This window comes from Corvus moneduloides, chromosome Z (genome assembly GCF_009650955.1).
Source record: "Corvus moneduloides isolate bCorMon1 chromosome Z, bCorMon1.pri, whole genome shotgun sequence".
Lineage (NCBI taxonomy): Eukaryota > Metazoa > Chordata > Aves > Passeriformes > Corvidae > Corvus > Corvus moneduloides.
Genome location: NC_045511.1, coordinates 59,804,839 through 59,829,966, shown reverse-complemented (window position 1 = coordinate 59,829,966; position 25,128 = coordinate 59,804,839). Strand labels below are relative to the sequence as shown.

General features: G+C 38.3%; 1 protein-coding gene across 3 annotated transcripts in view; it reads left to right on the top strand.

Moving 5' to 3' along the window:
- Nucleotides 1-25,128, top strand: part of CCDC171 (coiled-coil domain containing 171) — a 157,972-nt gene that overhangs the window by 50,722 nt on the left and 82,122 nt on the right. For all 3 annotated transcript variants that reach the window (XM_032095779.1, XM_032095778.1, XM_032095782.1), the window contains exons 11-17: nucleotides 3,749-3,852; nucleotides 6,612-6,701; nucleotides 8,537-8,737; nucleotides 10,627-10,794; nucleotides 12,694-12,882; nucleotides 22,445-22,949; nucleotides 23,709-23,825. In XM_032095779.1, the coding sequence (XP_031951670.1) occupies nucleotides 3,749-3,852; nucleotides 6,612-6,701; nucleotides 8,537-8,737; nucleotides 10,627-10,794; nucleotides 12,694-12,882; nucleotides 22,445-22,949; nucleotides 23,709-23,825 (1,374 nt within the window). The remainder of the gene's footprint in view (nucleotides 1-3,748; nucleotides 3,853-6,611; nucleotides 6,702-8,536; nucleotides 8,738-10,626; nucleotides 10,795-12,693; nucleotides 12,883-22,444; nucleotides 22,950-23,708; nucleotides 23,826-25,128) is intronic.

Sequence of the window (25,128 nt, the reverse complement as noted above, 5' to 3'; positions counted from 1 at the left end):
AAATAAGCCCTTAAAAAACCACCTTCCCCCAACCCCTCCTCCTTCCAGCTCTACCTCCTACCCCAGTGGTGCAAGGAGACAGCGAATGGGGGTTTTGGTCAGTTCATCACTCGTGGCTTCTCCCGCTGCTCAGGGAGAGGGGTCATTCCCCTGCTGCACCCTGGGGTCCCTCCCACGGGAGACAGATCACTGAAAACTTCTCCAGTGTGGCTCCATCTCATGAGCAACAGCTCTGTGTGACCTGCTGCAATGTGAGTCCATCCCACCAGCAACAGTGCTCCCCAAAGTGCTGCAGCATGGGTCACTCTTCCACAGGGTGCAGTCCTCCAAGGACAAGCTGCTCCAGCCTCTCTCCACCGGGTTTTCCACTGGATCACAGGCATCCACTGGCTGTGGTGGGACTCCACCACAGGCTGCAGGTGGATCTCTGCATCCCCCGTCATCCTCCATGGGCTGCCGGGGCACAGCTGCTTCGCCATGGTTCTCACAAGCTGCAGAGGAATCTGAGCTCCGGTGCCTGGAGCACCTCCTCCCCCTCCTTATCCACTTGGTGTCTGCAGAGTTGTTCCTCTCACTTGTTCTCACTCCTGCTCCTCTGTAGTCACAATTAAAACTGTGCCACAACCTTTGTTTTGATTTATTCTTAAACCTGTTATCACAGAGGCGTTACCATCATTTCTAATTGGCCCAGCCTTGGCCAGTGGCACATCAATCTTTGGAGCCACCAGGGATTGGCTCTGCTGGACATGGTGGAAACTTCTGGCAGCTTCTCACAGAAGTCACCCCTGAAGCACCCCCACTATCAAAAACCAGCCCACGCAAACCCAATAGAGATTAAAACCTAAAGACTTTTAGAAAGCTTTTCTTTTCTTTATACATTTCAAAATAACAAGCCTAAATCCATGTGTTCTCCTTTTCCAGCGACCTTTATAAATTTTCCACAGCATCGTTATTCTTATTGGTCCATTTGCATGATTTCACTTTGTATCTTTTCAGTTCATCATATTTTGCAGTTATTCAACAGGGTATGTTCTTCAGAATGTTTGTATTCAGGAAAAAAGTAATTGCGGTTGTAGTAATCTGAAAAAAAAGTGAAATGAGTGCAAAGTTCTGAGAGTGTTATCTGCTTTGATAAGCATCACCATTTAATACAGGCCACCAGTACTGTTTTGGTCAAAAATCTAAAACACAGTACCATATGAGCTGCTATGAAGAAAATTAACTCTTTCCTACCCCAGCCCAGTACAGCTAGCAGAAAGTCCAAAACATCAGGTTTAAGAGTTTATTCACTTGTATATGTCTGTTAGACTGCTATGGAACTTGGCATTTTCCCAAAATTCTCCCCTCAAACTCTTGGGCAATACTGGGCGTACACATCAAGTATTGGGTTGGGTTTTCTATCTCATTGCTGACATGGTGCCTCTGCCACAACAGAGTGCATTTGGATTACATTGCATGTCTCCTGCATAGTTGTACAAAGACAGACAATATTTGTGCAGCATTAAAGCCATAGGCTTGTTTTCAGCTAATGCAGATAGGCTGAATGTGGTATTCCTGTTGGTAGATTGAGCTGCCTAGAAATAAGGTTACAGCAAAGGCAAGGAATGGCAGCATGGAAAGTTTACTGGCAAAATTCTAATTTTGGCAAACATGATGTTGATGACAGCATTGCAGATTGGGACTTAAAAAATGAAAACACATTATTTGGATATCTTGACAAAAAGTATGGCATGGAAGATAACTCTTAAATTGACCTAATAGGTATTATTTTAAACTGAATGACAATTGTGTGTTACCATTTCTCTAGAGCTACAAGTATGAAAAAATAGTTTTTATCTTTTTCTGTGCAACAAGATCAATGTAGAAGGTTCCTATAGTGGGTAGTAGTGAGAGGTTGGTCTTGTACTTGAGAAGACTGGATTAGAGCTCTGTGCAAGGCTATAGCTGTGGTTAAGTGATAAAAATTATAGTGAAGTGTCACTTGTCGCTTTCTTCAATGTGAAATCTGAGCTTCTCAAAAAAGATCAGATTTTGTTAATTTTTCTTAGATTGATTTTAAGTGTAACATTGTTATTTGGGACATCTCTAGGATTCATAGGGCTCCTGAGTGTCATTAAGAAGATCATGCTTTTCCCTCTGTAGACTTTTTGAAACTGTGGTAAGTAGGTGGAGTGGCTGATAGGACAGGGCAGGGGTCTGTCACTGGGGTGTGCATGCTGTAGAGCAGATCTTGCTCCTATTACTGAAAGCAATCTTGCAAGTATGTGTTGCTTTGAGTGTAACGCCTAGTCCAGTCTGAATAGCACTCTATACTTTCTGGTGTTACCAAACGTTGGAACAGAAGAGGCTAAGTAATTGAAAGAATTTCCAGAACAGAAGTTCTTATGTAAGTTTTCCACTTATGTAAGTTTTCCACTGAGTTCTATTGGTGCATAATGTGTAGCGTACAGGAGAAATCTCATCATTTTAATACAATGCCTTAGTAGAATGTTGTTCTTATTAGATTACTCTAATTATAGAATTCTTAAAAAATACTCATCCTGCAAGTACGTAAGTACACCTCCTCTAGCTGATAAAGTTTTATGGAGAGACAAAGAAAAGGCTCAGGCTTTAGTATCTGATTTGACTTTATGAGCCACTTTGTGTAAATTGCTTAATGACACTGGTGATAAACACGTGTATCATTGTTTAGCCGTGATGGGAGTTATGACAGTTTAGCCTTCCTGGATTTCAAATGCCACAGATTTATTCACTATTGCAAAATAAGGCTGCTATTAGAGTTGGTAAAGTTAGTTTTTCTTATAGAACATATTAAAACTTGTGGAAAAGTTAATACTATAATTTGTTACCAAGTAAGTTATAAATGCTTCTTAGGAATATAAATAATGCTGAGAAGAATGATCTGTCAGTAACCTGGTATTGTGGTGTAACACCAGGAAAAAAAAAAGTTTCTTCTTGGAAACTGAATATCAGCTGACGTCTTGTGACCTCTCGATCAATACAGTGTTGGTTTGCTTTCTTGGCACATTGTTCTATGCACTTTGGACTGGTCAGACTTGTTCATATGTCTCTAATCAAGGCAACAAGATCAGAAGTCTTCATCTCAAGGTTTAATAAATATGTTTAGTGTGTATATAATGGAGATATCAGATTTGTAATTGAACTGTTATGTAGGACTCTTCAGAGAGATAATTTTTTTTTATTATTTCCTTTGGAATGAAGTTCAAGATAATTTAAAACGTTTTAAGTCCTCTCCAAGCATAACATAATCATGTGATCTTTGGCTTGGTAAGGCTTTAAGTAAATGAAGTACTGCATTATTATATGCATGCTTAGTCACAACAGCAAAATAATGTCAGGAAAAGTGTAACATTCTTAACTTTCAGACAAGATGTTTTTCAAAGTATGTAATTGTGTGGTTTTGAAGTTGGCTTATCTGACTGAATGACACAGGCTTGACCACGGTAGAAATAATATGTGAGACTGCATACCAAAGGCATTAGGTATAAATATAACCCAGAATTTACAGTTCTATATCTTGTATTAAAGCTTTTATACAAGTGTCTTTCAGCTATATTTGCTGTTAAAGTGTGGCTATACAGCTGTATCTCTCTTGGCAAACAAGGCTGCTCTTCAGTGTTCTGTGTTGTCACTGAAGCCCTAACTAATTCTAATACCATGCATCCAGGGTGAGTAGTTTTCTCTCTGTGGCTTTCAGGCTTAATTTTCATTCCGTGTTTTCCTTCAGGCACTTGTGAGGACAAAGATAAACCTCTGAGCTGCTCTGTCGTTGAGACTTTGAGGTGTACCTTGACAGCTTACCAGAACAAGCTGGAAGATACGTCTAATGAGGTAACACTTGCAATGTTTGGCTCTCTATGTATTGCATTTGGCCTGCAGCAGTACATACGCTTTGCTTGTAAAAAAGGGCAGAAGAGTGGGAATGTTGAGTTGACAGCTTCAAGTACACCCAAGAAAAAATCTGTCACTACTATTTCTCTAAGCTTGCCCTACAGTGAAGTTTCACTTACATTTGTGGGGACTGGGAGAAGAGTTTTTTGTCTTTCTAGTTTAATTTGGTTTTCTGGTTCAACCTTTCGGGGTTATTTTCAAAAAACATTTAGGATAACAAACCATTCATATATAGGATTTTAGTTAAAAGATAATGATCTGTGTGTGGCAGCATATACTGCAGTGTTCCTTAATACGCAATGGTTGAGCGTCAATAGTCATTGCTATCAGTTATGTAAATGATCATACTCCCCTCTACTTTTAAAACCGGTACAATTTTCTGAGGAGAGTGTGTTTTGGATGGAATCTCTTTGAGAGCTATTTTGCAGTAATTTCAATTAAAATAGGACTGTTAAAGTACTGTCTTTAAGTTATCTAAGAAAGTAATGGAAATATCTCACTTTTGGGAATCTTACCCTTGGAAAAATCAGATGTTTTTCATGCAGTCCTACTATCCTTTTGTATCACTGACTGAGAAGTTACAGTGTTGCATTTATTTTGTTGTGTGTTTTGCTAGTGTGACAAAATTACTCCTCTTGAGTGTAAATGTTTTATTAATTTATAGCTTTAAAGGCTGTAGAAAGAAGTTAGCTGCACCATTAAAACTTTTTGTACAAACTTGTGATTAGTCTTTGAATAAAATTGACAAATACAAAAAGGCAAGGTGTGATAAGATTGTAAAAATGCCAGCACTCTATTTCATTTCTAGGTTTTGTCTTTTGTTTTGACAAATGCATAGTCTAGCTAGTCAGTCAACACATTAAAAAAATTAAAAAAAAAAAAGAAAAGTATATCAGCTTTGCCCTTTTATTGGGAGAAGAACAGTCTCCCACAAGACCTTTGAGTTTGTTCAAGGGGCACAAAAAGAAGTGACCATGGAAACAATTATACTTTTTAAACAGCAAGCGCTGTTAAGTCTCTCCCAGTGAGATAAGAGAACTGATGTGTATAGTCATTATAAAACTCTTCTGAGACCCAAGTCTGGAAGCTGAAGAGTAACTAGGAACATATTACCCACAGCGAATTGTTATTTGGGAGGAGGAGCACCACGTGATAGGCAGCACAGTTGAAAAGTCGACTCAGCAGGCTTTGGCTTAGTGATGTGCTTTGTTGTGAAACTGTGCCAGAGACAGCAGTGGGGAGACCAAGGGGGTGGCTTCTAAGAAAGCAAAGAGAGTGTTCTGACAGAAAGAAGAATGAACTGTCAAGGAAAATAAATCGCAAGCAGAGCAGGACCAACAGATGACCTGCCACAAGACTTCCCAGTAGGACTGTGTGTGACTGACCCTGAAGTTGTCATATGGAGCCAGAGATCACTGAGCATCTTCGTGGTGCACAGAAAGGGCAGTTCTCTGTCCTTCTTGATTACCCCTGCCCCCACAGAGAATGCTGCTTTTGGCTTTTTATGTGTGAGATATGTTTAATAATAAAACTTTTTAATAATACAATAATGCACAAGGGGACTATGAAGGGCACTCTGCAATAAACTCAGGATGTTTTAATACACAATAGGAAGGGTTTTAGTAAGCAACACAACAGTAAGCAAATATTAGTGCTTTTCCTTATAAAAAGATTTTCAACAAGATCCCACATACTGATGTATTTATTAATGTAGGTGTACACCTGTATTTATATGTGAAATATGCTGGTAAACTTGTCATGTTTCATCTTTATCTTACTATGTTAAACTTAGATGAAAAGATCTAGTTAATTTGTGTGACTGAAAGGTGTAGAAATGTTTTGGGATTTGTAGGTAACTAGCTTTTCACTTTCTGTATAGTGCAGACACCAGAATATGTTTGGGAAGAGGGAAAAGGCTAGTAAACCAATAAAAAGACTGGAAATATCCCAGTAGCATTCTTTAATTTACTATAATTATTTCTAAGGGTACTGCCAGGTTCCCTGACATCAAAATATAAAAATAAACATATGATTTCAAAAGTAATTAATAAATTTTGTAAATGGGGTATTCTGCTTCTCAGTTGCTCCTTAAATATCAGACATTAGCAGTATCATCATATAAACAGAGATACAGATTATTTTGATAAGTTGTTATCCTTTTTGAAAGTAGACAGTGAAGCTGGTACACATTATGGTACCTTGGTACACATTAAGCAACCTCTGGGGTGGTTGCTTTTAACCCTACAGTAGTCACTGTGCCTCTTTGGAACACTGCTGCTTTTTACAGTATGAGAGTACTATCCAGTGCTCAGTAAAGAACCATGCTTGTAGCTGGACAGTTTCTGCAAATGGCCACTGACTTGAAAACTTATTTTCTCAAACCACTCCCCAGATCGTTATCTGAATTTATTACGCTTTCAAGTGCATTTCAGAGTCTGTGTTTTTGTCAGATGTTTCGAGAGTTAATAGGATAGGTAAGAGTGGACTCAGTTTGGGGTTCTTTTAAATCATTATAAAAGTTATTTAGTGCTTTTGTAATGGCATGTTATTTAGATTGTATGGCATACGAAAGCTGTTCGATGAATTGAAATAAATGTTGGTTTTTAACTTTTATATACAAAATTCTTGCTTTATATTATATTGAATAGATCACTGCAGTCTTTCTGTAAAAGCCTGCTTGACTTTCATATTTTTCACAGCTTGAGAAAACGAAGGCTTTGTGTAAAAAGATGACAAAAGAACTTGAGATATCTGAGGAGAAAATGTGTGCTTTAAGACAAGACCTTAAGGTATGGTTTAATGAATTTAGCATAAAATTTGTAAGTTCTGCAAAAGGTATCTTTCTGGATTAAAGGTATCTTTTTTTCTTATCAGAGTAAGTCTCTATATCATTGTATTCCATTGAGCAAATGAGTTTACCGTTGCAAGTTTGTGTGAAGCCATGCTGCTTTATTCTGCTTACCACTATAGGCTACATAATTTCAATGATTGCACTTCTGAAATAATTAAAATACATTTATGAATTAGCAAAATATTGTTTTATATTGAAATCGGTAACAGTAATTTTTTTGTTTAACTGTTTTTCTCAAGAAAAGTAAAGGGAGTTTAATTACCTCTGTGCATATGAAGATCTATTTTATTAAAGATGTCTGTTCTTTTGTTAATTTTTTTTGTTTGTGTTTATCCGAAAGGTCAATGCATGTCATGCATCAAGTTGTCTTTAACAGCTGTAAAGTGTGCAGCATAAAATTTCTTAGAGTAAAATTTACCTCAGATAAAAACACTTGAGAATTCTTTCCTTTAGTTTTGGAACAAAATTTTTTTTTCTGTTTTTGGCTGACACCACTTTTGTAATGTCTTGTCTGGTTAAATCAATAGCCAAGCGAGTGAGCAAGTCCTGAGGTTGTGTTTTAACTTAATTTCCCAACTAGTAGTGTATTGTATTACTGCCAAAATAGAATGTCTGTAAACCCAGTGTTTTTCAGATTCTTTTGCTGAGAATAGGCTACTTTGTGGTTTTATGCAGTGCTCTTCTGTAACATTCGTTGAATCTTCACATTAATGAATACTTGCACATGGTGTGTTCTCATCTGTTCTGAACTTTCTTTACTAATTTATGTTCGGAAGATTTAGGACTTCTGCTTCTGTTACAGCACCTTTTTAACTCACCTAAGATTTTTGCAACCCTTTGCAATAGATACTTGTATTCTTCGTGCAAAAACTGAGCTTGCTACACACAGAGGGTACTGGTTTTTATGCAATATGCCAGTTTTCAATCTCTCTAAATTTTTGGTAATATTGTATAGATGATCAAAATCTAGATCTAGTCTGAAAGCATTTGTGTTAGAAATTTAACATTAATATTTTTATGTTTTTATTTAGAAAAATAAAACTTGTCATTTTCTGATGAATTTGTTAGTATCTTTTGTATGAATTTATGATCTATGAAGCTGTGATTTTGCGAAAAATAAACAATGCTTTCAGTTTGACCTTTTGCAAACTTTAGCAGTGCTGGAAAGCCGGTGTATCTGCACAACATTTTGGCTCAAAAGGGGTAGCGTATTAAGTTCTTTGTTTACCTGGTGAGATCTTGGTGCTGGTAACATAATGGTATTTATGACCATTTCTGATTATTACTTACTTCCCATGGTCAAGCCTCCAAAGAGAGTCTTTCACATTTTTTTAATCTTGCGTATAAAGACAATGGACAACTGCAGCTGTGTTGCTTACAGAGTCAGCTGTAACAGATCAGGGATTCACTTAAGAAAATAATGTATCTTTTCAATAGGTCTGAGAGCTTTGCACTCTGCAGAGGATAAGTTGTGTTCCTGTGTTTTGCATCTCATTTGTGGGGGTAGAGGGGACTGTGAAGATCACTGCATCATGGAGCCTTTACCTGTCAGAGATGGATTTCCAATGCTGTCTAGTTGCAAGCTGTGGAAGAGGCCTATTGTCAATTTTGAAATTCTGTTCTTGAGAGATACTGTCCACCTAGCCTGGAGTCTTGTGAATGCATGTGGTTGTATGACTGTTTATTTCCTCAGATGATGAGCACTTGACTAAGGTAGCATTTTATAAAGTAAAATTTATACCAACCTTTCTGTTACATTACTCTGTTTTACAGGAAGCTCAGGGTACCATGGCTGATGCCAATAAAGAGTTAAACCATCTGCACACTAAGTGTGCAGACAGAGAGACTTTAATAGAAACTTTAAAAATGGAACTACAGGATGTACAGCAATGCTGGGAGAAAGAGCAAGTACGTGCCGCAGAATCTGAAAATGAAATCCAGAAGCTTACCAGGGCTTACCAGAAGGATATGGAGGTATTACTAAAGACAAGATGACTGTCAAAGAGTCTTTATTTAATCTCAGCTTTATACATTTACATACATCAGATGGTTACTCTTAGTCTTAACAGATTTATCCCTAAAATATGATTTTAAGATACGTATTTTGAAATATGCGTTTAATATCTACAAGATCTCAGGACATATTGGTTCTCCTTTCTTCTGTATCAGAACTAATAGCTTAATCATTCCAGTATTTTGAATTTTTGAAAAAAGTTTATTTAAAAAGCTACGCTTGACGAACAATTATTTCTTTCTTTCAAAATAAAAAAGTTAACAGAAATGTTTTACAACTGAAACATGTAATAGTGTTGTTATCATGTGTTAATTACTGATCCACATGGCAATTGATAGATAGCAAATATGGAATTGAGGTAGATTTGCATGCATGGCACAAAACCTAGAAATTCTTATTTTTTATCTCTTAGCTAATTGTGGTGTGCTAGGTGTGGGAATGGGTCCACAATGTCTTATTTCAGAACTATTATCTCTCTTCTTATATGTATTAACAGATGTTAATTTTGTTGCTTTTTCCGCCCAATAAAGCGGTTCTGTACTAGCAATGGCAATGATATACTTGTAGATGTTGTGCATATTGAGCTCATTACTTCCACAAATTTGGACATGGATGCCAACTGAGTAAAAAGGAAGCATTCTTTCCACCTCTTTTACAGTCTGGTATTTAAATGGGGTCCACATGAAGCAGCTGGAATTGTTACACACATCAGATAATGATTAAAGTGAAGGAAACGAAGTCTGGCTATATTGTAAAGTCAGCATGTCTACAACCCTGTGGTTGCATTCAACATGTGTGAATTGATTTGGGGTCTTGGAATCCTGTTTTTCATGCCAAATGGATAATTATCATGCTAGTTTTATCACAGCTCAAACAAAAATGTAATGATTTTCCTTGGGGAATTTGTAGTTCTGTTAGATACAAAGTTAAAATAAACTAAACTACAATTTCTTTTTAGTTGCCTAAAATACTATGAAATAATTGTGAGAAAATGCACCTAAGTGTAATGGAAAGGGCTCAGAAAATCCCTAGTTTCCCATCTCGACCATCCGTAATTTCTTAATGTAAAACCTCAACCAAGGCCCCTGGAAAACAATGGGAACCTTTGCAATGGTTTACAGACTTTGTTCTTGTGACTTTTGAGATACAGCTTGCTATTGTTGTCTTAATCAAAGTTGTTAAGTTGCCTATATGTGCTAAAAGCATTAAGAGTAGAATTTCTATGGCATGCTGTTGTTGCTAAAGTTTATTTATTACTTGCATCAATTTATTATACTACTGACTAAAATCAGTGTAAATGAATGAGGTATGGCTTGTGGAATTTAACTGATGCAGATATAAGCCTATTTTGTCTGGCCATTTAGTCTCATACATAATCCATACAAAAACAATTTTAGAAAGACTTTACAGTGATAGTTGTATAAATGGTGTGTTGTGCTGCCAAGCCAATCAGAGAATTTTCTGCATGCTCTGCAGTTGTTGCAAGTGGTACAGTTTGAATATAACTGAAAATGTTACCATAAATAAATAAATTGCACGTACTAATAGCATGGAATTTTTTATCTGTATCAGTTAGTGGCTGTGGTGACAGTAGTACTGTTCTGTAGTTATATAATCTATTTATATATAGACAAATAATAGACAAATTTTGTAAAAACTGTTTTCTTACATTTGCTTCAATATGTATGACTGCAAATATTAGCAATTGAAGAATTTTGAAAATGGTTTGAGAATGAGCTGTGTGGGCTTTTATTCACTGATATGTAGTTCATTTTACTGCCCATGTGATGCATGTCTTTCAATTCTAACACTGTTCAGATACAACATGTAATTTTTCCTTTTGTTTCAGGAGAAACTAACCTTCCTTCATAGCTTATACCAGCATTTGATAGCGGGCTGTGTGCTTATAAAACAACCAGAAGGCATTCTAGATAGATTCTCTTGGCCTGAGCTTTGTGTAGTCTTGCAGGAGAATGTTGATGCCCTGATCTCAGACCTCAACAGGGCTAATGAGAAGGTAAGTGTCCTTAGGCACCAGCTACCTCTATTAAATTCAGTGACATTTGTCCACATCGCAGTATCATTAAAAAGGACTGACATTCATCTTATTTCAAAAAGAATTTGGACGTTAATAATTCAATACCATTAATTATGGCTTGTCTACAACTCAGTTTGATGCCATTGCTGTGGGCATGTAAATGTGACTGAAGTCTGTATGAAGTCTCTAAGCTCCACTTTCAGTGCAGGACATGCTAATAGTACTAGCCAATATTAGCCACAGGGACCTAATTAAAAGAAAATAAATTAATCTTACTGATGAAGCAATTCAAAGAACTTAGTCATTTACACTAATAAAGCAAGTCTTTATTTTACCATAAAACAGAAACAAAATGCACTTACTCTAGGAATATAATCCTTAAACTATGTGTTTATTATTCAGAGGTACTATTTGAAAGAGTGACAGTGTATTTTTTTCATTTAATTGTAATTCGTGGACTATGAATTGTATTCAGAAACATGAATAGAAATTACCTATTTTTATAAAACATGTCAATATTTGCTATAGGGAGGAGCTGTACTTTTTGGAATTATTTTGATGTAAGTAATCTTATGTGGCCTTTCTCTCAAGAAATCCCCGCATTTTTAGGAAAGAAAAGACTTTGTTTTTAAATAAATTAAACTGATTCTGCAGACTAACATATGACAGTCTTTAAGATTTCAGTTCGTTTTCTGCCTCTGTTGATCAGATCAGTCCTAAGACTAGTACAGCAACTCCAGAACTTGTCTGCGCTGACGTTTTTTGAGACATAGTAAGGGGAAATCTTCTTTTGACATTTCTCATCTTCTGGAGTGACCACTCTTCTGGCTTGAGTAAGATGCAGGGCTTCTTACAAGTGAATTGTTTTAACTCTGCCCATCATTTAATAAATACCCCAGCAGTCATTTGGACCTACCCCCTTACTAAAGGGGATAGGATGCAATCTGGATTATGAACATTAAATGTACTTTTCTATTTTGTTTTCAAAGTAGAGGAGGAAAGGGAATGGAAGAGAAGGGAGTGAACATTATTGGCAGTGTTTGGGGATGTTGTGTCATATTGTTTCTTGCTTTTTAATTTAGTATGATTATTGATATTGACTGTGACATCTCTAGGGCTCTTATCATATACTTACGAGCTTTTAAGGGGTTTTGAGCAGTGTGTCACTTGTGTTGTACCCACTTTATTGCAAACAAAACTTTTGTCTTGAATTTCTCTGTGACCTATTTGAAAAGTAGCTTGCTGATACTCTCTAGTAATAAAGTGTAGGTGTTTGTATTTAAACATTATTGCTACCTTGATTCATTCCTCCACTTAGTTTGCATGGGAGCTCCAAAGTTATCCACAGAGTGAATCCATTTGTGCTTGTTAAAAGCAACTTCTGTATGCTAAAATGTCCTGAAATTCTTCTAATACTTAATAGTATCTGGAACATCCTGGGTTTCCACTAAAACAAAAATTAAATTAAGGACTGTGTTTTTACTCATTATTTGCAATTCTTGCAAACTTCTAAAGGACTGGTATACTCAGATTGGTACTTTAGCAACACAAGATTTAATGCACTTGTGCAAAAAAAAAAAAAAAAAAAAAAAAAAAAAAAAAAAGTGTCCAGTTCAGGTTTTCAACAAAGAAAGCAACAAATATCTGCAACATGGTACAACAATGGCAAAACCGAATCCAATTTTTTGTTCACTTTTTTGCACAACTCAAGTTAATAATCTGTCATGAAAGGCTTTTACTTAGTTTTGATGAATATACTGAAGAAATTACAGTTTAGATTTTATGCTGGGATTGTCTGTGGTTAAACTGATATGTACAGTAAAGTAAAAAGGTGTTTAGAGAAGTAAAAGAATTTATTTTTAAATGTTTGTCACACAGATATCTCACCTAGAATATGTTTGTAAAAACAAGTCCAATACAATGAAGGAGCTTCAGCAGAGCCAGGAAGATGCTTTAAATAAAATGGCTGAACAGATGAAAGCACAGGCAAGCAGTTGGCAGAATGAAAAAAAGTATCTGGAACAGCAGTACGCAGGTCTCCTTGGGGAAGTTCATGCAAGGGCACAGGTATGGTGCTATGAACTTCTGATTTTTTTTTTCTTGTAAATATTTAATGGATTATTTCAGTAGTGTGAGCCCCTAACCAGTTTAAGGTTGTTTAAAATAAAAAAAAAAAGCAAACTCCATGCTAGTATTAACTTCATTTGTAATAAGAAATAAATGTCTTTGTTAAAACATTCCAGAAGTGAATTGCCTAATCTGGTTTACAGTTGCTAGTGATTCTTTTTTTTGAGAATGTTAAGGCTGTAAGATTGAATTTGCTTGGTTTAAGAATTATATAGGGCAGCAGTGATTATTTTCAGTGTCATGCTTTGCAAATACTGTGTAGAGGTACAGTAATGTGGTGTCATCTGGGGATAAATTTAGGTATATGCATTCTGACCCTAAAAACCAATTAGCAGTTACATTGGTAGATTTCAACAGTATTAAAGGACTGTTACACAGATGCTACAGTGAGCAGTGGGTCAAAAGTTTAAAACTCTTGGCACTGATTGTTAGACAAATTATTTGCAATTTAAAATGTTCACTATTAATTCTACAACCATCCTTCACCATCTTTTCAATCACATTCATCTACATGTGTTTCAATTAAAAGTGTTGTGAAATTGAGGAAATAAGGTATGCCTTGTTACTTGTGACTGCCACCTGCAACTTACTGCATCTGAAGGATGCTGTATTTGACTCCGATTTTAGTCTTGGAAGTCTTTGTGTGCTGAAAAATGTATCTATGAAGTATTTTTTTGACAGAGCAATTATGGTGACTTCTTAGGATTGAGTTATAATTTTGTAGATGTTTTTTGCTTGATATTTACATTTCACATTGGATATTGATAAGGCTAGAAACATCACTATGAGTGGAATAAGTGACATCTAGGTTTATATTAAATTTCCCCAACTTCATGTAGTTTCAACTTATAGGTTTCATTTGCCAACAAAAAGAATGGTGGAATAAGGAAGCTTAATTGTAATTTTAAACATTACATTTCCTTCCTAAAGAAAAAGTGGAGTTACACAATTTAGATTACTTCCTCCTATGAATGATGGTTCCTACCTTTAAAAACTCCAATGTTTTGTGAAAAATAGGTGGTCTGCAGTACTGCACCATTCTTTGGGATGGTGCTGAACCTGCCAGTCTCTGCAGCTGAGTTGTATAGACAGCATGTAAAGCACGTACTGAAAAAATGTATCTTTTTTGTGGAGGGCACATTAGGCATGTCTTTTGGAAAAAACTTCATCTGCCAGCTTGCTGTACGGGATTACTGAATCTCTAAAAGGAAAAACAATCTCTAAGGATGTTTTCCCTTAGAATCATCTGGGCATGTTTTCTAACACAGGTTATGTAATGTCAGAGTGCTAGATGGTAGTTTTGTAATCTAGGTAGTGCAATGTCTGTATACACTTAGATGATTCAACAGTCTGTTTTCCGTCTTGTGTTGCAATTTGTCTTCCTTACCATTCAGTGTCAAACTCTAAAGAAGACAGTCTAATTTCTTCTCAATTTCCAATTTGTGACTGACTTTTGCAAATACCAAATTAAGCCTTTCCCTTCCTATCATCCATAGGGTCCATAAATGTCTACTGTTAGGGCTGTCCTAGTCCTGATTGCCCATTTTTCCTGGCTTAACTGTATTTTACCTATTGCATTTTGAGCCAGTTAGCCATATTTTTCTGCAAGATCGCTGCTTTGTTTGGTCAGAGGTGTGCAGACAGACTAATGTCATAGCCTTATTTCCAAAGGAAACAAGGAAAAATGTGCCACAAGTTACAGGATGTCTTCAAAGGATTTTTAAGATTTCCTGACTGCCAGTGATTACATAAAGATGCAGAATGCAATAGTTAAATTTAATTATTTTAGCAAGCTTTATTCATTACATTTTATAAGAAACATATAATCAGTGCAAGTGGAATATAATTTGCCAGTATTTCATTGTACAGCTGAGGGTCTCCTCACTCTAGGACACTTATTCTAGCACTACAAGGAAACTGTAGCAATTTGCTACATTTTCCATCCAAAGATCTGAGTGTTAATTGCAAGCACTTTAGTGAAATAACCCCTTGTAGGGTTTAGTTCCATTCTGAAAAGGGAAGATGAGTGATTTTTGCTGTTCTGCATCAACCTAACGGTACATCATGGGATGCTTCCTTTTATTTTTAACTTTGTCTTCAATCAGTGTTCCATGACTACTTCTCAATATTTTCTCCTCAGAGGTTCTGTGTTTTAAAAAAACTAAAACTTCTTTAGTTTTTCAAGTTGCTGATATGTGTGTGAAAGCAAACCATAGAGTGTCAATTCACACTCTCAAGAGTTAACAGAGAGCTCTAACTGCACAGCAGTATAAGTAATGTATCTTGAAAATTATTGTTTTGGTTTATTAGAACTGCAGTAGAGAGGGCTTTTCAGAATGGTCTCCTTATAATTAAACTGCTGGAAAATCTGGAGATTTTAGTGGCAATGACACTTGCTACTGCTTCTGTCCCCAGCCAGTACTGTTCAAGGTCTCTGGTTCCACAATAGGATCTATGAATGTTAATAGGTACTACTTCACAGCTGGTACTGTAGGTCAGATGGATGGTGTAATCAGAAAGCAGTTTTACTGTTTTTCTATAGGACAGAAATTCCCAGAGTAGCCTTATCACAGATCAGCAATAAACAAGACACTCTGTAGATACCACTCTTTGTCAGTGGTCTCCATGTTTGGAGAGTCAATGGAGCTTAAAATACATATCCTTTTTCTTTGCCTTTGGTAGCAGGAGTCTAGTCTTCTTGATTTGATAGTGTGCCATTTTGAAAATGTTACTATGCTGTTCCTTAGCCTCACACAAATTATTTATTATTTATAGTCTCACAGGAAATGTCCTCTGAATTTTAACTACCAGTTGTTGTTTGTTATAAAGACATTTATTAATCTGTCCCCATTTTTTGTGGCAACTGCTTAAAATAGAACGGTTTTATTCTGATATCCAAAAGAAACCGTATTGTAAGAGAAAAATTCTGTAACTACTTTAAAAATGTTAATTTCAACAGAAAAATAAAAGGTTTGCTAAACAGGAAAAGGAAAAAGTCCTCTGGGGAGAAGAAAGTGTTGGTTTTTTTTCTTGGTTGGAGGCCTTTTACAGCAAGGCAGGTGAATTAGATAAAGGATGGGATATATTGCAATTGTATGAAAAGTCACTGCCATCAGTCCAAAGGGAGGAAGAGAAGTGTGTGTAACTATCCTGGTCCTGACCTACCAGATGCCTTTGGTAGGCATGTCTGGACCATGTACTTAAAACACAGCAAAGGGAGGACAGGACTGTTGATGTTGTTTATACGTATAGATATATATACACACATTCAGAAAAATAAAATAGCTGAACTTTACAAATCACTGACTCACAGAATCAAAGAATGTGTCAGGGTGGAAGGGACCATAATGGGTCATCTGGTCCACCCTCCCTGCTCAAGCAGGGTCATCCTAGAGCACATTGTGCAGAATTGTGTCCAGATTGTTCTTGAATATCCTCAGTGAGAGAGACTCTACAACCTCTCTGGGAAATCTGTGCCAGTGCACTGCCAGTGCACAGTAAAGAAGTTCCTCCTCATGTTCAGGTGGAACTTCCTGTGCATGAGTTTTTGCCCACTGCCTCTTGTCCTATTGCTTGGCACCACTGAGCAGGGCCTGGATCCATCCACTGACGCCCTTCCTTTAGATACTTTTAGACACTGATGAGAATCATGGAATTGTTAGGTTTGGAAGGGACCTCTGGAGATCATCTAGTCCAACCCCCTTGCTGAGGCAAAGTCACCCAGGGCAGGTTACACAGGAATGCATCGAGGAGGTTTTGAATGTCTCCAGAGAGGGAGACTCCACGATCTCCCTGGGTAGCCTGTTCCAGTGCTCTGCCACCCTCAATATAAGGAAGCTTTTCCTCATATTGGGATAGAACTTCTGTTTCAGTTTATGACCATTGCTCCTTATCCAACATCAGTGTTGGGCAGCACTGAAAAGAGTCTGGCACCATCCTCCTGACACCCACCTTTGAGATATTTGTATGTATTGATGAGATCCCCTCTCAGTCTTCTCCAGACTAAACAGGCCCAGCTCCCACGGTCTCTCCTCATAAGAGAGATGCTCCAGACCCCTGATCATCCTTGTGGCCCTCCCCTGGACCGTCTCCAGTAACTCCTTGTCTCTCTTGTGCTGAGGAGCCCAGAACTGCACACAGAACTCCAGGTGTGGCCTCACTAGGGCCGAGTAGAGGGGGAGGATCACCTCCCTCAACCTGCTGGCCACACTCTTCCCAATGCACCTCAGGATGACATTGGCCCTCCTGGCCACAAGGGCACTGCCAGCTCATGGACAGCTTGTGATCCACCCAGAGTCCCAGGTCCTTCTCCACAGGGCTGCTCTGTAGGAGGTCAGCCCCAGCCTGTGCTGGCACTTGGGGCTGCTCCTCCCCAGGTGCAGGACCTGACACTTGCCCTTGTTGAGCCTCATCAGGTTTCTCTCTGCCCAACCCTCCAGCTGATCCAGGTCCCACAGAATGGCAGCAGAGCCTTCAGGTGGGTCAGCCACTTGCCCCAGTTTAGTGTCACCAGCAAATTTGCTGAGGGTGCATTTGATGCCTTCTTCCAGGTCATTAATAAACAAATGCAGTAAGATTGGAGCCTTGGGAACACCACTGACTGCAGGCCTCCAGCTGGATTCTGGTCTACTGATCAGGACCCACTAAGCTCTGCCATTGTCAGTTCTTGATTCACCCCAGGGTCCATTCATCTAACCCACATTTCCTGAGCTTACCTGGAAGGATGTTGTGAGAGACAATGTGTATGAGGTCCCCTCTCAGTCGTTCCTTCTTGAGGCTGAACAGGCCCAGCTCCCTCATTCTATTTTAAGAAAGATGCTCCAAGTCCTTTTGTCACCCTCTGCTGGACCTGGAGGCAGGATCACCTCCCTTGTTGTCCTTACATGCTTGGGCACATTTAATTCCAGATGCACCTTGACCTTCCATATCTCATTTCTACTTACTCTGACAACCTCTCTGTCTTCATTCCAAGTGGCCTGACTCTGTTTCCATCTCCTGTGTATTTCCTGCTTATGCCTGGGTAATGACAGTTCTTCATTTGTTCATGCAAGTCTGTTATCCACTTTGCCTGACTTCTTGGTCATCGGGACGTGTTGTTCTTGAGCCTGGAGGAACTTACCTTTGAATATCAGCCAACCCTCTTGCACCCCTCTTCTCTGCAGGAGCTGTTCCCATGGGATTCTTCCAAGAAGATCCACAAAGAGGCTCAAGTTAGCTCTCCTGAAGTCCATGGTTGCCATTTTACTTGCTGCTCTGCTTGCTCCTCCCCTGATGCTGAAGTCCTCATTCTCATGGTCACTATAGCCAAGGCTGCCCCCAACCTTCACATCCCAAACAAGGCCTTCCCTGTTTGTGTGAGGCCAAGCAGCACAACATTCCTTGTAGGATCCTCCACTGCCTGTGAAAGGAAGTTGTCATCATTGCTTTTCAAGAACCTCCTGGGCTGTTTGTGTTTCGTGGTGCTGGTTGTGCAGCAGATGTCAGGGTAGCTAAAGTCCTCCACAAGAACCAGTGTCCGTGACTCTGAGACTGCTTTGTGCTGCCTGTAGAAGGTCATCCACCTTCTCCTCCTGCTTGGGTGGCCTGTAGCAAACACCCACAAGTGTCATCCTCAGTGGTCTGCCCTTTCTTCCTGACCCTAAGGTCTTGACTCTCTCATCATCCACCCCAAGACAGAGATTGATACATCCAAGCATTGCCTCAAGAGAGGATAACTCCACCACTTCGCCTTCTTGGTCTGCCTCTCCTAAATAGCATTTCCTTTATGACAGTATTCCAGTCATGTTAGCTATCCCACCACATCTCTAATTGCAATGAGGTCAGAGTCCTTTGATTGCACACAGATCTCTAGTTCTTCCTGTTTGTTCCCCATTCCATGTACATTGGCGTACAGGTACTTCATAGTAGTATTTGATTGTCCCAATGTCTTTGGATGCTTGTACTCGCTGAATATATTCCCACTTAAGCCTCCTTTTGCTGCTCAGGTGGTCACTGTAGTTCTCCCCTTCCCACACCTCTTCTTTGTTGAGCCTGGCCCTGTCCCTGTCCCCCTTCAAATCTAGTTTAAAGCTCTTTAAGTGAATCCTGCTAATCCTCTTTTTCCCCTCTGAGACAGGAGGATCTCATTTGTTGACCCAGTGTCATACAAACTGACCCATGATCAAAGCCCCACGAATTCTGATGGTAACACCACTCTTGAAGCCAGGAGTTCCTCTGTGGGATTTTCCTGGGTTTTGCCCCATCATTTTCTGCAACTGGCAGGAAAGAAGAGAACACAATTTGTGCTCCAGATCCCTTGACCAATTATCCCAAGGCCCTGAGGTTCCTCTTGATCATTCACAGCCTTTTTATTGGGACTTCATTGCTACCCACCTGGTAAACAGGTAATGGGTAGTGATCAGTTGGCTGTACCACTGGGAAGTTTCTTGGTGATGTTTCTTACCTGTGCTGCAGGGAGGCAACACGCTTCCATATAGGTTAATTCCAGTCAGCATATTGGGCTCTCCATTTCTCTGAAAAGGGAGTCACCAATTACTACTACCTTTCTTTTTTTCTTAATTGAGGCAGTCATGATGTAGGGGGTAGGTGCCCTGTCCTAGACAATCGGTCCAGCCCACATAAACTTTCATCCACATCCTCATCGCTGTGATTCTGAGATTGCAGGGTCCTATACCTATTGTATAAGGGCACCTGGGAAGGTGAAATACTTTGGGAGGGGATTCACCTGCCTGTCCCAAGGAGAAACCTGTTTCCACTCACCTCTGTCTTTAAGGTCCCCTGCTGCCTGGTGGTGAGAGGGTGGGGGATCCATTGCTTCATGTGAAGTGGACATTTGAGGTGTAGTAGAGCATGGCTCCACCACTCAGTCTCTTCCTCAGACTCCCTAATACTTCTTAGTCTTTCTACTTTGTCTCTCAGCTCTGGCCTTAGGCTTTGTAGGTCACCCACCTATCATACCTCACACAGCTGTTGTCTCTGCTGCCCTGAGAGCAGTGCCAGGCTCCATCGTTCCCTGCAGCCTGAGACCTAGACTCTTGCGTGGTTTCGTGGGCACTCCGTCTGGGTTGCCCCATCCTTTCTGGTGTGCACAGAGGAAGTAAATTTTGTCCAAACACTTGAGCTCTATCACTGAGGGTGAAGATCACCAACTGAGGTAAGGGCTTGAGTTGGCAGTGTCTCAGTGACCTTCCTTCTTGCCCTGCCTGTGCAAACAGTGTGATGGTACCCTGGCTCATGTCTCATGCCCTGTTTGCCCTCTCTGTTCATCGTCTTCCTGCTTGCTTGCCCTCCCTGAGGACAGCGTTAGTACGTGTGGGGGTGGGCCCTGTCCCTTCTGCTGCCATCTATGCTCACTCAGAGCTCCAAAAGAAAAACCTTTTAAAGTCTCTGTGTCATTATATTTCTAGTTTTCAGTTCTGTTTCCATGTCAGAGTAAGGAAGAAGTAGGATAAAATAGTTTCGCTAGTAGCACCTGATTTTTTGTTAAGATTTCTTGGAATTGATGAAGCTCTGCAACCCAGTGAGGTGCCCCTCAAAGCTCAAACACCAAAGGAAACCAGCTTGCCAATGTTTAGGAAGAAAAGTCCTTGTCTCTTTCAAGAACTGTGCTTTTAAGCTTTAAAGAAAACGTTAAAAACAGTGTTTCGTATAATAAAAGTAATTATTAGCCAGTTAAAGAAAGAAGGTATATTTTCTTGCAAAATGTACCTTTCTGAAGTCAGAGGCTATCTTACTTGCTTTTGCATATTACCATATCACAAAAAGCATAAAAAAAGCGCTTTAATTAGCAAGACCACTGAATGTTGGTATTGCTGCCCAACAGCCCTATAGGGATCACAGCTTGTAGATATTGGCCTTTCACCTGTGATGGCCAGAAACCCTAGGTTGTTTTCTAAATTTGGCTTACCTTTTCAGTTCCTTCCAGTCATGCTACCAGGGTTTTTATCTATAAAAATCAAACACTGTAAATAATGCAGTAGCACTGAAAGTATTGTCCATGTTCATACTTTATTTTAGCGTAGTAAAGTGACATATGTGGCCTGTAAATTGCATTTTGAAATTAAATCTTGTAGTGGCCTACTCTATTTTTGTATCACTTGAAGTATTTTAATAGCATTACAAATGCTTTCCCTTCCAAAAAAATTATAAAATATTTATTTGGTCAAAGACATTTTGTACTGACTAGGGTACATCTCTATAGAAGTGTGGGATCTTCTATTTTCATTCTAGCGATAGCTATGTATTTTTTTTCCCTTTTTGTGCTTGCAGAATGGAGGAGGGAAAAGAAACTACGCTGCTCTGCTCACCACTTATTTGGGACCTGTAGCAAATAGAACACAGGAGAATATGACTAGATGATACCATTTTGCTTCTTTTTAGACCAGTGCTAACAGGAATAATGTTACACCATGTTTAATAAAATTGTCTCTAGCTCTAAGAGAGGTATCTGAAACTTATCACAATCCTCTGTTTTCTTCATCATTTCAACTTGTAATTCCAGCAATGTTTGCCTTTTTGTGACCATGTTGTAGCTGAAGCATAAGCATTTGGCTTGAGCTTGTGCCTTCTTTGTGAACAGTGCCTAAAATTTATTATATTCCTATACAAGTGGAGCCTGTTTAAATGTAGTCCCTGTTTCAATCACAGCAGGCTCTCATGTATCAAGAACCCAGTTTAAGTCTCTGAGGTCACTTAGAGCTCCCAGCATAGTGTCTTGATTCCAATACTACAGTCTGCATCCTCTAACTGTAGTCCTGGCATTTCCTGACTTGTTTGCATCTTCATTTCTCTATACCAGTTTGCTATTTAAAATCTCCCTCTTTCCCTATTTCAGGATATATAGAAGAAAAAAAAATGTTCTGCAACTTAAAAAAATCTGTAATGGCACTAGGCAAAATAAAAATGTCTGCATTACACTGTTCTTTTGAAAACTCAATTCTGTATGAGGCCTAATTAATCTGTGAATATATAAGTAGGGGGTTGATTACAAAGTAATTAGGAGATCACCTTTCTTCCCCTTTTCCAGCTGCTGCCAATCTGTCTATATTTATGTTCCAGAGCTTTCCTTATTTTTTTCCTCTCCCTTACACTGACTTATTTCTGCTTTGTAGAACAATGCTCTTTCTGAAATTGGAGCATGTAATTGCTTACTCTTAAGTCAACTCATAAAACTGTGTTGTGGACAACCAGGTGCAGGCTATTGGAGTACTAAGGATTATCATCAGGAACCAGGAATCCATTTGTAACTGAAGACTGTGCAAACTTTACTCATACTGTTTGTTTTCATATATCTGGTTCTGCAACTGTTTACTAGGAGAGATACTTTCATCATCATGACTAATAATGTTTGTTCCTTTAATGTGTTACTAGAATGTGAGGAAAAAAGAATTTTCTTTTAGCTTTTGTCTAGGTAAAAATTATTTTGTTACGTAAAAGATCTTGTTGTTAATATTTCTTCTGGTTTTTTAAAATTTTCTTCTGGCTTTTTTTCCTTTTATCCCAGGAACACCAAGAAACAGCAGAGAAAAATATGGAAAAAATTTATGTCCTTGAAAAAAGTCAAGAGAAATTGGCTCTTGAAAGCATTTCTGTGAAAAACACGTTAACACAGTTTCAGAAGGAGCATTCCTCGCTCCTGGCAGCCTGTGCACTATTGGCAGGTGCCCTGTGTCCTCTGTATGGCCGATTGTGTGCTATGTCTTCACAACGAGACCTTCTCCAGGATCAGGCCAATATTTATGAGTTAGTGAACCAGAAGATTAGGAGCCTAGTTCATGTGCTCTCGGATGATAAGGAAAACCATCAAGATGAAGCAAAACTAAAGAAAAGGAAATTCCAAGGCCTGATTTATGTATTCCGAAGAGCTGTGATTGCGGTTTTGGCGGCCAACAGACTTACAGTTTTAGCACAGTCTTCTAGTTCCCTCTTCACCTGGACAAATGGCTTAAGAGAAGGCATTGGAATTACAGTTTGTGTAGGAGATCACAAGGGCAAGCGTAATCTGTCAAGTAAGCTAATTTTTTTCTTCTTTGATAAATGTTGCGTCAAATGACATGGTTAGTGAATAACCATAATAGTGAATATAATAATATTATTTTTAATGAAGTGTAAATAAAAATTTAATGACATTTTAACAAATGTAATTTCTGAATTTTTACTTTTTAGATAACTTGATAAATGTAATTTCCCCTAAAAGGAAATGTGTAGTCTCTTCAGCAATGCAAGTAAGGTTGCAACTACACACATGAACTCCCATTGTTTGATATCCTCAATATTTGCATTGTAGATTTCAGAACTAGGTGCTACTGCATCTGCTCTCTGTGATAAATTTCTTGAAACATTCCTACATTATTTACCATCAACATATTTTTTGAAAAGGTATATTCTCTTCTTCTATTAATAACTTGTAGTACTTATTTCCTACTGAAAAAAGCAAAAAAGTTTCTTACTGATTCAGGTAAAATATTAGTGTAGGATTTCTAGATTTCCTTTAGCAGTTATGTAGTCTTCTTGTTCCTTTCTGTTACCAAACCAGCTCATGCTTCCCCCTACAAGTCAAAATGGTGTAAAAAATGCTCTCCAAACTAGAAGATTCGTCTATTTTTCTGGATTAGCACACATGGAAGCATATTTAATATGGTCTAAGTTATCCCGAAAGTATTCTGTGGCTTATGTACTTTTAGGTTTTAGTCAGTTTCTGAAAGAGGAAGTAGTGTGCCTTATCTAAGTTATTCAGTTTTATTGGTAGCTACAATTCTGTTTCACAGGTTGTGAAGAGGAAGAGCTGGACTGTGCGGAAGCACTCAGCTGGTTTGCTAGTTCTAAACTCCTTGCTGCAATAATCAGTTCTGTCACTGAATTACAGGATGTTGTTAACAAACCAGGTAATTTGAAAAGTATATTCTTGTAGTTGAAAATTGAAAAAATAATCAGGGTGGTTACATCATCTCCATTTTTAGGATTTATCTAAACTATTCTGGATCAAATCTCTTGAGAGCTGTATTGATGAAACAGATTGGATTTTCTTTTATTGGTCATATGATACTTTATCTTTTTGGTATATAGAGTGACAGGAACAGAAGGCTGGAGAGTGCTTTTAGAAAGCATATATACCATTTTGCCTGTTTGGTTGTGAGATATTAAAAATAATCTGTGCCACACCAATAGATATTCGGCTGTTTTTAAACATAATTTGTTTTTAAAAGCTTCCAATGAAGCAACTTTTACAAGGTTCCTAGTTATCTTGTTCCACTGGTCTAATATTCAAAAAGTTTTTTCCTGGAGTTCAACCTAAGATTTTTCCATAGAGAAAATCTATGTCGTTTTGTTTTACTTGATCTGTGTATTTCTTAAGTGCAGGCTCTAAAACTGGCACATATTCAACTTGGGACATTACAGCTGCTGACTGAAAGGAAATAATTTCCTATTGTGTTTTATATGATATGAATTTAGAATTTCCAAATCTGGAAAACAATTCAATTTCATGCATACTATTTTTGTGTGTTTTACTTGCTATCTTACAGTTTTTGAGAGAGAAATAAAATGCTCTCTGGTACACAATGTGTAGCAGTCCTTATTTTATGTCTCTATAGTGTTCCATCTCTATGCTTAGTTACGTTTGTGTCTAGATATCCTATTTTTCTCAGTCTTCTGCTTGTATAGAATTCTACTATGCCTATGGATAATTGCAGTGTCAGTCTCTGGAAATGTCACCTCATGATTCCTAGTTGTTAACTATTTTCCTTAATTTATTTGCAGTGAGAACTTATGTAAGATTTTGCTTGGTTCATCTGCACAGCTGCCATCCTTAGTTCTTTAGTAACTTTTAGTTTTAAAATACCAACACTTCTGTCACAGAAAAAAGGATATTTAAGGAGGGATAATTTATATGAATACATGGAAGTAGCAGGACAGGGGTAAGATGATTCATTTCCCAGAAGCTTAAACAGCAAACTGGTACCAGAAGACATTGAAACGAAAGTTTTTTGATTCAGTTTCAGGTGCTGTCTTTGGTCATCCTGTTTTCAGTAACTTAAATTTACATCCTTACAAAGCAAAGTTTGAACTGTATTTCAGAATATTTACAGAGTTTATACTGCAAGTGCTCCTGTGTACAGAGTGTTGTGTAGGAATAGCAAATTGAAGAGGAATCGACAAACTCATCAGCAGCACGGATGTGCTGAAGTG